Source organism: Manacus vitellinus, unplaced genomic scaffold (genome assembly GCF_001715985.3).
Source record: "Manacus vitellinus isolate BGI_N305 unplaced genomic scaffold, ASM171598v3 scaffold_37_pilon, whole genome shotgun sequence".
In the NCBI taxonomy this organism is placed as follows: Eukaryota; Metazoa; Chordata; class Aves; order Passeriformes; family Pipridae; genus Manacus; species Manacus vitellinus.
The window spans coordinates 2,206,777-2,222,127 of record NW_021940517.1 but is presented as its reverse complement, the minus strand read 5'-3'; the positions used below and the strand labels follow the sequence as shown (position 1 = coordinate 2,222,127).

Genomic DNA, 15,351 nt, shown 5'->3' with positions numbered 1-15,351 from the left:
GGTGAGGCCGCACCAGTGCAGAGCAGACTGGGACAATCCCCTCCCTCGACCAGCTGGTGATGCTTTGCCTGATGCCCCCCAGGACATGGTTGGCCCTCGTGGCTGCCAGGGCACTGCTGACTCATATTCAACTTGCCATCAACCAGAACCCCCAGGTCCCTTTCCATGGCACTGCTTTCCAGCATCTCGTTCCCCAGTCTCTGTGTACATTAATATATACTATAGGTAGAATGTAGAATTTTTTAGAAAACTATACAGAGACTAGTTGTTTGTGATTCACTATCAGAATCAGAGGTTGTTTTGCATAACTCTGCACTGATTTATCCAGATGTTTGGTTTTGCTCAATATATTCATTAATGCATGGATGAAGAAAGAATATAGAACTGCAGATGTCTTTGTAGGGATGGATTAGAATTCAAAATGGTCTTGGGAAAATGGTCAGAAGAAACCAGACAATGATTCAGCTAGGACAAGTGCTGGGCTTTCCATGGATTACCTCTCTCTGTGTAGGGCACCTGATGACTTTAGGAAAGATCCTGGGATTTGCAATGAATTTGAAGGTAAACATGAGTCAGCATTATCATTCCTGTATCAAAAAAATTACACTGTCATACGTAGCAGACAGAGAACTCTAGCCTTAGTGTAAAGCAGTTTTCCTGTTCCTCTGTCCACTACTAAGACCCCAAATGTAATAATATGGCTGGCTTAAGAACTGCACTTTAAAAAAGAAATAAAAATGGAGGAGATGAGGTGAGTTCAGGAGAGAGGAGGGAGAATGGTCAGGAAAGAAAAGAACTGATTTTACTTAGTCTAAAGAAAAGAAAGTTGAGGGATGAAGGTATGCCTGGATAAGGCAGAGAGGAAGGAAATAATCTCCATACCTACGGTGTGTAGGGCAAGAAGAAGTGTGCTTGAATTAGCATTGGGAACACTTCCTCAGTTGTGGCTGTACTGAAGCACCACAGTCTGTTGCCTGTGAAAGCTCCGGGATCCTCATCCCTGAAGGCGTGTTTGAGACATACTTGGTCAAACGTTTTTCAGAAAAATGCTTAGTTGACCATGCCTTAAAATGGAAGGCATGGAAGAGAGGTATATCAACTTGATTTTCTGTGTCAATGAACTGGTATAACTCTCGTGGTGTTTTTCAGTTGTGTAAATCAACTGGAAAATTTCCAGGAGTGAAGTGCAGTTAAAAATGAATACCATTCAGAAGGATGAAAACATAAAAAACCCCCAAACCCAACTGCTAATAGTTTTACAGCATATATGTGCATCGTCTTCATTTCACAAGTATCCGAGGTTAGTACATAATATGTAGGTTAAAAATGCAAATCTGTTAAGTACACTGTCAGTTATCATGAAGGAAATAGCTTTTTATAAACAATGGTGGTAGTTGCTGATGGGGTTTTTCCTTCTTTTATACCTGTGTGCTTCATGCAGTCAGATTGCTGCACTTGTGTTTAAACTCAGGACATGATTTTAAGATGGTAGTATTGGGATACTACTTCAAGCTATCCAGTTTATAAATCCAAGGTTTTGGGCTGTGAATGCTTTCCAAATTATTTCTGTTTGCTTGGTTGTCTTGGTCATCATTGCTTACTGTGATGAGCTTTATTCCTGCTAAAAAACCTGGCCTTAAAAAGGCCTAAAACAGCCTTTATAACTATCTATAGATAATTTTATCATGAGGCTGTGTGGTCTTACATTTGGGTTGTCCTTTACCAAGAGTAAAAATCTATTGGATGTGAGCAGCAAAAGCCATTAAGCTCACTTAATATCAGCTTGCTCAATTTCCATTTCTCTTTAATGTTTTGTTTGTTTTTTTTTTTTCCCCCAAGCATCAAATCACACAGCAATGCTTTAGTATTAAGGCTTTCATTTAATGTCAGTTGAATAATAAATTATTTTCCATAAAGCATTTTTAGGGCCAGTTTTATTAACAAATAATGCTGTGAAAGAAACTAGATCAGGATCCAGTCACCCAGACCACCAAAACAGTTTGTTAGTTGAATGCTTGTCACATGTGTACTTTAACCTTCATTCTAATCATTAAACCTGTTTCCTATCCAGACTTCTCTTCTGCAAAGAAATTTTAGAAAAATCAGTTTGTCAGTAAAATCAGTAAATGATTGTCATTTACTTAGTTATAAGAAGTTATAAAAAAAAAAAAGAAACAACAGTTTGTGAAATAATGGGCAATACATGTTTACTGTTTAAATCCAGCTGTGCCAAACTTGATACAGTTAGTTGAATGGTTTCTAGTCTTTGTGAGTTAGGATTTGGTGTTGTGCTGGATTCCAACATACTACACACCAGCAGCCACTAGAAAAATAGCACAATTATACCTGTTGTTGACCTCTTCATCAGAAGAGCCAAAGACTGAAATTGTTGAAAACTATAGGTACTTTCTTACTGCTGTGAGAATATCTGTCAGGAGTTGCTGAGGCTATTGAGTTATGACAGTTGTTGCTACTGCTAATGTTTTCTTTTACTGGGATTTTAATCTACTTCCTCTGTCAAGAATTAGATTTTCACTAGAAAAACCAACTGCGGGGCCAAGTTATGACAGCATGACAAGATGAACATCAGTAATTCTTCCTGTGCATACTCTTAGCTGTTAGAAATGAGGAGTAAAGAGGGTTTCTTCAGCCAGAGTAAGTGATTCAAGATAAATTACTTAATAATTTTACCAGACTGTGTGCATAGTATCAAGAAAAGAGCAACAAAAGCCATGGTATTATGATTTATTGAATATATACTGATTTTATTATGTATCTGAAAGCTGAGTTTGTAGGTTTATCTGTGAATTAAGAATGCTGAGTTTTTAGGTTTATCTGTGAATTAAGAATGCTTTCATGTTGATATCCCTCAAGAACTAATTACTGTGTACATCATTCTTCATTTCTGTAGACTGCAAGGCATTTTAAAAAGACATTAGAGAGAACAATAGGTTGCCTATACCTAGAATGCCTAAGAAATGTGAGTTATAGAATACAATCATAGAATCTTTTAGATTTGAAAATCCCTCTAAGATCACTAAGTCCAACCATGAACCTAACACCACCAAGACCAAAGGATGAATTTTGTAACATTTATCTGTGTTCATCAGTGTTTGAACCTTTGGTCATAATTTTTTTTGGACTTACTGTTTTGTTTCAGAACCTCTTACTCTCTGTGGTCATGATAGATCACTAGTGGATTCCAAACCACACTGTAACATCTGTCAAAATTAATATGGTTTTTTTTGGCTGTGGACTTTGTAAAAGTGAATTAAGAGATAAAACTAGGAGGGGAGCAATAATTTTGAAGATTTTAGGCCCAAGCAAACAATCTCTCCTGTCACAGATGGCAGAAAAGGAAGCACCCCATGTGCTCTGAGGTTTCAGTAAGGTATAGAACATTCCTAGTGTCAGAATTTGATGTTCCCCTGCCTACTACATTTAAAGAAAGAAGTCCATCACCATATAGAACTTGTTGGAAGAATATTGTTAATAGGGTAGTTGAGACTGATGGAGGTAAGGAGGTTCTGTCCTTGTCTGAAAGGAGGGGAAACAGATCAAAATAGGGAACTGCAAAGTTACATGGGCTACCAGGTGCCAGAATGCATGAACCTGGAAGCTTCCAAAAGATTCTCTCTCCAAACCAATATTTACTCTTTTGGTAGTTTATCAAACCCAGAGTGACTCTCCCATCTTAGTTGCCTTCTCTCTCATCATCAGTAGAGATATCTAATGCTCTTTCTACACTAGTTAACTTTTATTACTTAACTTTTGCCAGGAGAGAGACAGTGACATTGCAGTATTGGTAAAGAGCTATTTGTGTTTATCTGTTTCTTGATACTGACTTACAGGCTCACTGCAAGTGATTTTAGCAGCAAAAGAGTCTGTGAGCAGCACACAAGTGCCCTACTGTTTCCTTGGCCTTTTCCTTTTACTGCTTTATGAGTTATTGGTACAGTACTTGGGAAATCATGGGGTTTAATATTCTCATATTTCCTTTTTTATTGACTATATATTGTTTAAGTTGTGGATAAAAATGCCCTGGTTCCTCATTTTGATTATTTATCACTGTTCAGTATCATGACCAGAAACACAAACTGTTAGTCCTTTTTTTTGAAGTAAAATATTCAAACCAACTGAGAAAATGCAAGTAATTTGAAAGGACCAAATCTATCCATTTCTTCACTTACTAGTGAAACTGTATACAATATATCTGATGTGGGTATGGGAGCACTTCTAATTACACTTAGAGCTAGTGAAAAATTGTTTGAATGTACATTTTCAACTTAAAAGAATGCTGGAGTCATTCATAGTTAGAAGAGAGTAGTAATATTTTTATTTTCTTAGAAGTATTATCTTAAAGAAAAGAAAAAACGAAAAGTGAGCTGGATAGGTGATGTGAAAAACCTGGTGGCTTTGGATGATGATAATTTTAGAGACTCCCTTAAAGCTATATCTGTGGGGTGCCTCAGAGATTATTACAATAACATGCCATAGTAGAGCAGAGCACAGCTTACTACATTGTTTGTCTGACCTTGCCATTGATGGCTTCTAGGATTCAAAAGCTTTGTTAACAAAACTCAAAAAAACCTCAAGATATTTCCACATCCTTAATTGGCAATAAATATTTTAATTCATTCAGATTTAAATTGACCATATACGGAATGTATCAACAGTCATGACATTTGATCAGCTGTATGTATAAGATGAGAGTGTATGCCATCAGAGTGGAATGGTAGAAGCTTATGGACTAATTACAGCTTATGAGAAAATTTGCCTTTCTTTTTAATAGTGCTGCATTGTCAGGATAAGACTGTCAATTGTTCTGTACAGTTATACTTTTCTACCTGTATAGTAAGGAAGAATAGTGACAAATTTAGAACCTACTAGGTAGTTTGAAGAATTTTTTGATCACTGAGCCCTAAGCAGTGGGGTTTGCAGCTTCTCATAAGAAGCAGAATGGGATTGCTTCTGCAAAACTCTTTTAATCGCTGGAAGTAAAATAATGTTCACAAGCTTTTTCAAATATAGGGAAGCTTTTTCAAAGCAGTACTTCATGGTGATAGCAACAGAGGAGTTTACCAGCCAAACTGATACACCAGGACACAGGAAAGACTGCTGGTGTACTTCATGGTGTCAACACAGGTTTTTGGCCATTAAAGATTTAGTGAAGGCATTTTCTGAAGTAAAATATGTATATGTGGAAGAAATGAGTTGTTTTCTGATGGAAGTGGCTGTTTGGTTTTCTGTCCCTTTTTCTTGTATTCTGTTTTGAGAAACTCTTTCTGAGAAGGGAAAGATTTGTGTATTGTTTTGCATTTAGTGATGGGCATGACTCAGGAGAGGAGTGTTGAAAAGCACATTTTATACATATAATTTAAATAACACATTTACTTTGCTAATCATTATGCACTGCTACCTTGGCAAAAAGAATAAAATATGTCTTAAAAAAAAAAAGTAAGAAGAACGGTGTGGATAAAAGTGCTATTAATCTTTGAAGAATTCAGCTTTGGTCTCCTATGTCTTGTTGATTTACTTTGACTCATTCCACTACTTGGACTACCTAAATTGGAATTTAAACATTGTGTTGCATCTCCAAGTTTTACATTACTCTTCAATAGGAACCACCTTTTCAGTTTGGAATGTGTTATAGTGTTACTATAAAAGTACTTTTAAAATAGTAAATCTTTTTTTCCTATAAGCATATAGTATAGCACATCAAACATTTGTGAAGATATGTATTTCAGTATTTCTATGCCATTTATATTTTACTACTTTCTTTGATTTTTTTTAAAAAATCACTTTATACCAAAACGCTGATTTAAATAAGTAATGATCTGTGGTTTCTTCAGTTTTATTAGAATAATGTACTTTTTCAGATCATGGTGTGCTTTTTTTGGATATATTATGTACAATGTTCTTTTTAATTTATTTGTGTTCATGTAAAAACATGAGCTGAAGCTTGTGAAGACAAGTTACTGTGAAACTAAGTTTTCTTTTAGAAATTATATGTGTCTTTATTAGATTACAAGAAAGCGAGAATAAATGGAGCTTTTTGTTCCAGCAAAATAAGCGGGCTTGTTCTGGCAGATTCAGTGTATTGATTTCATAATGTTTTTTGATTGTTTGGGTGTTGCCCTTTATTTTTTTTGTATTAAATACTTGTAATTCATATGGAAAGTAAGCATTCCAACTTTTCCAGTGTCTGTCATTGCTAAAGGCCACACTTCAAAGAAGCTGTAAGCATAAATGGGTTTGAAAAATAAGGTTAAGGATTAGTACAAGAATAAACAAAATATTTCAATATTTCATCTACTTGGATCATAATGCAAGACATCAAACTGGAGTAAATGTTCATATTCAGCAGAGCTAGTCCATGGAAGAAGTACCTTTCCTTCCAACTGATTAAGTCACTTCTCTGTGCTAAAATAGTTTGTGGCAACTCTATTTTCTCTTTTAAGACAGTTTAATTTTCAGCTGTATCACAATATTAACAAATTAATTATTGGATGGAAAACTCACTTCCTTGTCTTGCTGAGCTTTTTGAGACTGACTGACTTACTGCTTAAGAACACGACAAATAGTTATTGGTTTTGTCAGAATCTTGGGTATTTTTCTTTTGAACTCACTAAATACACTCTGTCGGACTACTGATTCTTCTTGGATAGGCTTTCCTCTGGTTTTGGCTATGAATTCCATACTTTTTCATCTACCATGTGTTTTCCCCCCAGCATGAAGTTCAACTTTCTCCTTTTAAAATGCTGTTAATCCATTACAGCTAAATCCATTACACCTTCCTCACTGGAGGAATACCTGCATTATATTTCATCTTCTTAGTTTGTGAACATTTTAGTGTGGGGTTTTTTTGGAATTGTTTAGTATATTTTATAATGTGCTGTGCATATTTGCATAATAAACAAAGGATAATTACGAGAGGATGCACCTCATATCATCACATTGTTTTCTACAGCTGACAGTAGATGCTGAATTTCAGATGCAAATTCTACCTTTAGTATTTCATGCTAAAAAACAGCCCTAATGAAAGCAAAGTATAATAGTAAAATTAATCAGCACAAAGCAGTGGCACAACCTGTGGCCATTCTTACCAGGAATATTAGTAACACATTGTGTGGTGGCAGTGTCATCTCTCTGTGGTATTACATAAACAAGATAAACAAGAAATTCAAATATTATCTCTACCTTTTGAGTATTTTCTATTGAAATAGATAAGTATATACTAGACAAAAAAAAAAATAAAACTAATCTGTCTCTTACGAGGCAATGTTTTCATCTGTGAGTCTTTATGCTGTGTACTTGTGTTCAAAGTAAATGCAATCCTACCCTGGTATAAATGGTAACTGACTCCAGTCGTCCACTGTTATCCACTGGAGTTATCCAGGAGTTATCCACTGTCAGAATGGCGACTTCAGAGTGGGATTTGCTTAGATTTCAGAAGAATTTAGTTGAGTTTATTCAACTATTTTTCATTGTCAAAAACCGTGTTTCTCTATATTATCTACTTTATTCACTCTTTACACAGGCAGCACAGTAACTGTGAAAATAACCATGCTTTCTAATTGAAGTTTGTTTTTTTTTCTTTCTCTTTTTTCCTTCTAACTAGAGTCTGTGTATATTTACACCACCAGGAGCTAAAGAAGGACAACCACGACTCATTCCTGCAGGCCCCATAGCACATGGCACTACAGTATCTGCTTATGTAGCCAGATCCAGAAAAACGTTGTTAGTAGAAGATATTCTGGGGGTAAAAAGCTTTCTGTCTTTAATGAGATGAGTGGAGTATGTTCTTAGAATGAATGTTTTGGTGTTGAAATGTTTATTGAGATGAATTTATAATGATAGGATTTACATCTGTCTTGCTATCAAGAAAATAAATTTGAGTTTGGATTAGCTGATGCAATAATTTAAGGATTTTTCATTTATTTCTAAATATAAAGGGGTTTTTTGTTTGGGTTTTGATTTGGGTTATTTTAACAGATAAAAGAAGTAATTGGATCATAGTCACTTGGAGACAAAAAAACCCTGCCAGCCAAAACTCCTGTCCTCCTGTTCTTGAAATACTAACCCCAAACAAGAAGACTTTCATATAGTCAATCAAAGTAATTTGATTTTAATGCAGGACTCACACTCACAAGAATGTCAGTTAGAATTCTGGTTATTGGGCAGGATTTTTATCTCTGCATACTCTGAGGTAAAGCTAGAATGCTTGTAGTGCCAGTAGATCTATATGAAAGATTCATTAATGTAACTGATATCAAAATTCAGGCCTTTATCTGTAACAGGAGTCAGAAATTCCCAAGATGATATTCTCATAATTCTTGGCACTCTGTATGTCTGTCTTTTTTTTTTTTTAAAAAAACTTCATTCTCTAGTTCCATTTATGCAATTGTTTGAAGCTGATATTTCAACTGTACTTTGTGAGAGCACTTTATGATTAGCTGGTTATAAGAACACCAAGGAACTTTACATTCTCTTATCTCTTCAGTGTTTCCTATCCTTACAAGTTCTGTTCAGAATAATGAACTTTGGATACTGTGGACAAAATTGGACATTGTTGTCTCTATTTTTAAAATTGGTTGTTAAAAATGTATGACTTTTGTTGGGCAAACCTGGGCTATAAATGAAATACCAGATGCCTAATGTGAGTACACTTAAACAGAGCCACAAAACCAAAATGCAGAAGCTGCTGTCCCTGTAGTATCAGTCCGTGCTTTCTATACACCCTGGACTATAAAGATTTTATGTGTTGGTATGTTTTTTCAGTCACATAGGGTTTAAATTGTTACTGGTAATTTCCAATAATATCATGATATCCTTGTATAAAAAGGCTGTATGTTTCATTTTGATTTTACATTCACAATAAAATCAGGGTGTTAGCAAGGAGGAGTTTTGAACTTTTTTGTTGGTTTAATATCAGTGGATCATTGACCAAACAAGAAGGTTCATTTTGGTGACATGGTTTGCCTTCATGTGATTTTAGGAGCTTCTCAACAGCAAGAGGGAAGCCAATGCAGGTAGACTTGCCAGCTCTTTTTTGTGGGAGGACAGAATTAAAACGTGGAAGCAGAAGGCTCATGTTTCAAAGTGGTTCTCACTCTTTTGTCTGTCATTTGTTCAAATTGATTGTCATCTTAGTAATTAAGGCAGAGATTATTTGCTGGTTTTTTTGAGAAATGAGAGGTTATGATTGGCCTAGAAGTGGTGTCTGTCTTGCCTAAGCACAGCCTGCAGGGAACATCTGGAATGAATCAAGTGCTGAAGGACTGATGTGCAAAGAAGTGGGTCTTGCGTACGTAACGCTGGCTAGTTATTGCTTCACTAACTGTAACATCCACGTGGTTTCTAAGGTCTTTGTGAGTTTTCCTACATGGCAAAGTGAAGCTATAAAGCCTTAGACATTCCCTACGTAGACTGAAAGTTATGTATTTGGGCCTTTTATAGCAGCTGGTAGGATTACTGTGATATTTGTTTCTGTAACTTTTGCACTGGTTTATTCAGGATGTATAAGCATAATTTTTTTTAGCATAATTTTTTATGCAAACTTTTTTGGGAACACATTTTCCTCCTAGGGAGTTGGTTCAGGATTATAACTGTATAACCTAAAGCCTTAATCTCAGGTTTCAGTTTTTGTTCTCTTGCAAGCACTGCTGTCTGCTCAGTAACACTGAAATTTGAGCAGTCCACTTTGTGATTACAAGTGCTTTGGGGTTTTTCAGGACGAAAAGTTGGTGATGGGATAGAGTTGTTTGTTTGGGGTTTTTATTTAATCTGGACTGGCATTAGCAATGAAGTGCTGGCTTTGCTGTCTGTGAGGTTAGAGAAAAAAGAATTATAAAAAGAAGGTATAATATCACAGCTAACTCTGACTTTACATCAATAAGGTTATCGGTAAATCCAAATTAATGCCAAGACTTTTAAATCGCATTTTTTTAGTAGGTGTCTTAATACTATGTGTAAGTTATACTGAGAGATCAGGGTTCTTTAATTTTTATTTATTTTATAATTTTCCTGCAGTATGTCTTTCCTGTTAATGTTATGATATTTACATTTTATCAGATTATGTTTATGTTTTCTAGGATGAGCGATTTCCCAAAGGTACTGGACTGGAATCAGGGACCCGTATCCAATCTGTTCTTTGTTTGCCAATTGTCACTGCAATTGGTGACCTGATTGGTATCCTGGAGCTTTACCGTCACTGGGGCAAAGAAGCCTTCCACCATAGTCACCAAGAGGTGAGCTCACGCGCAGCCTTTGCCCACTTCCCCACGATGGTCAGCACTTCTCCACCCTAAACTTCCTCCTCTCATTCTCTCATATGTTTTTACCTTTTTCATGATTGATTTCTGTTCTTATTGAAAAAAAAAAAGTAGGTACTGATTTATATTTTCAGTCAGAGCAGGTAAAATATACAAGTACAAGGCATATCAAGAATTTTGCCTTGTTTTCTTTTGTGGAAAAACAGATTCAAGATTTCTCTACCTATTATAAACTGTAATACAGAGTTATTAGAGAAATCAGTGCAGAGCAGGTGAATGAAATGAAAGTGTAAATCAAATGTCAAAAAACAAAATCACTTTATAAATAAAAAAAGGAACTACTGAGTTACCCTGAGTCTCAACTTCAGCTCTCCAGTAAAGTTTTATTTTACAGTGTGGTAAGATTTTAAAATTTATTTCAGTTTTCTTTTTTTGGTGTGACTTCTTAAGGAATGAGTATAATGTTGCAACATTGTAGCAACAGTATAGCAAGTCTCAATGTGGGGTCTCACAGGAGGGGAAAGTGGTTTTTTTTAAAAACGAAAGTGAAGCAAAAGAAATTTCTGGTATTTTTCATTCCCATTCTTACATCCACACACTCTCGGGCACCAAGATGTGTGTGTCTAGGTGGTATTTCCACAAGTCATGCACAGAGACATGAGTATCCAGGTAGTCCCCACAGAATTCTTTGCAACAGGAGGACAAGGGATGCTGTCTTCTGAGCCCTTATGTCTCCTGGTTTCTCTCTAGGTTGACAACCAAGGTTTTTGGCCGGCCTTTTCTTTACCCTATAGGAGCTGATAGCTTTTATCTCTCTAACCTGTCCCATCTCTGCGAGTTGTCAAGATTTACTCACTTACACTTTGTCTCCTGACTTAGATTTCCTTAGAAACTGTGTGTAGAAGTGCTGGTACCTAGATGACCTGTCAATCTAGGTGCCACTTGTAAAGCTTTCTTCTGCATTTTTTTTTTCCTTGTGATGGTTCCCCATCCAGATATTCCCATTCATAACCATCTTCCCCTTTCCATGACTGTTCTACGTGCTTTATTGTATTCTTGTAAGGCCTGTGTAGCTACGTTGTCCATACATGTCCATTTGTCAATCCAAAGTTATGAGTTGTTAGCAAAATACAAATGAATTTGAAAATGGAGCAGATGATGTAAAGGCTATCGCTTTATTAAACACGTTAGAACTGCATCTTAGCTCTCATGTCTGGGTGAGGATCCTTGTTATGTCCCATCTAAACATTAAGATGTCTCTCGTATAAAGGTGTTATGTACCATTCGTTTCTCTCTGTACCCTCCCCCAGGGAAGAGGCTCTGAACACAGAGGTTAGGACAAAACAGAGTGAATTCTAGCCGGGTGTGTTGTCTCCGTAGTGGTCGAGATGCAGTGTGGAGGAGTTTAGCTGTACTGAACGGGAACTATTTGTGTGAAAAAGACAGAAGTATGCAGGCAAGAGATACTAAAACTAGTCCTCTCAAAGAAGGAAAACAACAGCAATATTTGTTAATTGTGTATTTTGTTTATCAGTAAGCTAAGTAGCCTAGCATTCATTTGATGCTTATATATGTATTAGTTGGGCAGTCAGTGTCACTTCAGGTTGGTGCCACACCTTGTGTTTTTTCACCAGTAGGTAGAGGTTGTGCTAGAGGCTGGATTAGTATGGTGGCACCAATGTCCTTACTCAGAGAATAAAGAAGAGACATTCATGCAAAACCAGGCTTCATTAATTCTGCTGCTTACATACAATGTATTTATTTTTTAAAATTTTCCTGTTACATTAATCAGTTTACAATTCAGGTAGGTCTCAGACATGCATTGTTCTGTGAAAATATGCATATTTTATGTTATACGAAATACCTTCTGTATTCATACACTGAAGTTCATGAATGTTCTAGTTGGAACTGGCTGCTAAATAAGGGTATTTTATTACTAAATTAAAAATATTTTAAGGTCACTTTCTGAGTGTTCTAAAGCATTCTTTTCATTTTCAGGTTTCAGAAAGCCTTTGGATACTATTAGCAGTTTTTATAAAATGTGTACAAAGTGTTCTGTTTAAAAATATAAAATTATAAAAAAGTACCTTAGGAGGGTATGCAGAAGCTGACCTTCTGTGTTTCTGTTCTCTGTGTTCCTATAAAGCTCCTGTGTTTCAAGGACAAGAGATTATGCATGGTAGCACATCATAGTTAACTGCAGTTTACATGATATTTCTTTGAAATGTTGCCTGGAAACTGTCATACTTAAAACACTAGTCTTGAGCTGAGGGATCAGGTCTGGTTCTTCTGCCACCAAAACTGTAATGAGAGAAACAGTGCCTGTTTAGAGCTGGAAGTAGCTATTGCTGAAGAGATACAGACCCAGAAAGCTGTTAAGGGATATTTAATTTCTGTGGCAGATGCTTTTCAACAGTGTAATTTTTAAAGCGTTTGGCTTATGGGATGTTTGTTTTGATGTTGTGTTTTTGAGTTGATGGGCTCCCAATCCTGCTTCTGAAGAGCATTGGTAAGCTCTAAAATTGACACACTTGCAAGCATACTGATATGTTCACAAAATACCTGTCTTCCCACAAATTGTTAATGCCTGCCTGTCTAAAACAGCTCAGTCAATTTACATCACAGCTAGACAGAGAAAACCAGCATGTACCTGATGTGCAGTTTTCAAGGTTACTTCAGAGCTAATTACTTCTCTTTTGTTGCAGGTTGCAACAGCAAATCTTGCATGGGCTTCAGTAGCAATACATCAAGTCCAAGTAAGTGTGAGTGGTTTTTCATTTTTTCATTGTGTGTCCCGTCTGCCAGAATTTGATTATTAGCAACATGGATTATGATCCAATTTTAGTGGAGATCACTGCTAAAACATCGATTCAAGCAGCTTTCCTGAATCTGGGAAAAGTATGCTAACATTTTTGATGTTCATTGAGCTAGTTTTCCTCAGTTGCAATTATGCATAAAATATTAAACAGTTTTTGTACTAAAGTAGAAAAATTTTAACAAAGTAGGTAAATACTAGTTAAAGCAGATTTATAACAACTTTGCAGGGTTTTTTTTTCTTGTAAGAATACAACTGCTAGACTAACTGTTTGCTTTCCTTCTCCTTTGGTATTCAGTTTAAAATTATTAGGTGTTGCTAGAAAAGCCTATTTTAAGCCACCCTCGCTAGCTGCTTCATAGTCCTGTAACTACTGCCACTAAGGATGCTTCATGCTGTCCCTAGCTGGGTGCCTAATGGAGCTTCACACAGCGTCAAAGCTGCTCTAGCAAACCCCAGCAGCTTTGCTAATAGGTTTTGTTACTCCAGATAGCAGAAGATGGTAACACTGAAACTAAACATATTCTGTCAACTCAGGGAAGATGCTAAAATAGATTCTTCTTCCATCAACTCACAGGAGGAAGTTTGTGACGTTCTTTTTTTCAAGGTGTCTTTCATACGGTTGTCGGAAGACTTGCAGAAAGCTTTCTGCTTTTCTTTTCTAGATTTTAATGTTTGCTGCCTTGGTACTGAAAGTCACTGATTTGGGATGGTCATTCACATTTAGGCAGCATTAGTTGGCATAGACTATTGTATGCCAGTAGAATTGCAATTACATGCAGTTGTAGCTTTAGATTGTAAGAATGACTCTTCCCTTAACTGAGAAGTCTTTCACACCTAACAAAACACCACATGGAAAGTTTAGTTTAAGCTTGTCCATTGATCATTTTCCTTTCTCTGCCACCTTCTAAGCAGAAGGCTTGCCCTTCCCAAGGTTTTTGCATGAGAAGAATGCAAGAGTTTTGATCTGGCATTTTATATCTGTATTACACAGATGAAAGATATTACTAGTTCTCAGTGGTATTTTTTTCTGTGTAAAAGGAACAAGTACAAGTAGAGGCTTGTTTTCTTTTTCTGGCCTCAGTGCTTGCTCTAGTAATATACAGATGTACAATTGTACTTCAGGTACACAGTATGCAATTAGATGAAGTAAAAATGCAGTTGAAAGCTTTACTTCATCTAACATTTTTGTTCTAAAAAGTAGTATGCATACTATTTTTGTGTTCTTATTCATATTCATGCTGATTTCTCCCAAAGTTGAGCATGTATCATCTGCTGCTTAGCTTAGTTAAACTTGCCTGATGTCAGTCTATAGTTGTGTCTACATGCTACTTTGCAGCCTGGAAAAAAGTGGTAAAAGTGTAGTGAGAAGGGAAGAAAACAAAATATTTGACAATCTTAGAAGAGCTGAGAGTCTGGATAAGGAGATGATGTTGATTCCATAACCACTTTCAGTGACAGCCTTTGAGGCAGCATGAACAGGTGTAACAACCAACAGCTTTCAAAAATTCTTAAGAAAGAATTTACTTTCATTTGAGAGTTTTAACTCAGGAGCTAGATAGCTAAGATTGAAACCCAGCACACAGATTCAACTTTTAATTTTATACAATACAGTAACATATACATATATATGTACTACTAGGGGTATTTTTTTCATGCAAATTAAGTGGATTAAGTTTCCCACTGTCATCAGTGTTCTGGTAAAAATGATTCTATGATCTCTGCTTCCAGGTGTGCCGGGGCCTTGCCAAGCAGACTGAACTGAATGACTTCTTGCTTGATGTATCGAAGTAAGTGTGATTTGCATCTCATGAGTTTATTTGGATGACATTTTCTACCTTGGCTCTTCCAATCTACCTGTGTTTGAAAAACTTAAACACAGGGAAAAGAACAAATGATATGGGTTGCAGAGGTGTATAGCTTTCAAACTTCTTTTTTTGGTGATGGTGCAGAAGAAAATGTGACATTCAATTATACCTTACAGAGCTTGTTTATTCTTGTGGTCTTTTGCTTGTTTTTTTTTTTTCCCCTTTTTTTCACCTCTTCTGTCAGAGTTAAACATGTCTTTTAAGAAGTGACAAATAGACTTGGCATCTCTTTTCATGCCAATTTTAGAAGACTTGAAAGGACTTTAATGAAAAGTTAGTTAGCATGCTTCAGCTTTCCCTCTCCCCCTCCCCTGTAAAATTTTGTGTGTATACACACATATGCATAAATATAGGGACTTCAGGGTTAAATCCTTGAAGAATCAGGGCTGTCATG

The 15,351-nt window shown here is 36.2% G+C and overlaps 1 protein-coding gene across 4 annotated transcripts in view; it reads left to right on the top strand.

Annotated features, from left to right (window-relative positions):
- PDE10A (phosphodiesterase 10A) overlaps positions 1-15,351 on the top strand; it is a 350,975-nt gene that overhangs the window by 300,855 nt on the left and 34,769 nt on the right. For all 4 annotated transcript variants that reach the window (XM_025895637.2, XM_029961608.1, XM_029961609.1 and 1 more), the window contains exons 6-9: positions 7,622-7,762; positions 10,095-10,250; positions 12,980-13,030; positions 14,821-14,879. In XM_025895637.2, coding sequence (XP_025751422.1) covers positions 7,622-7,762; positions 10,095-10,250; positions 12,980-13,030; positions 14,821-14,879 — 407 coding nt within the window. The remainder of the gene's footprint in view (positions 1-7,621; positions 7,763-10,094; positions 10,251-12,979; positions 13,031-14,820; positions 14,880-15,351) is intronic.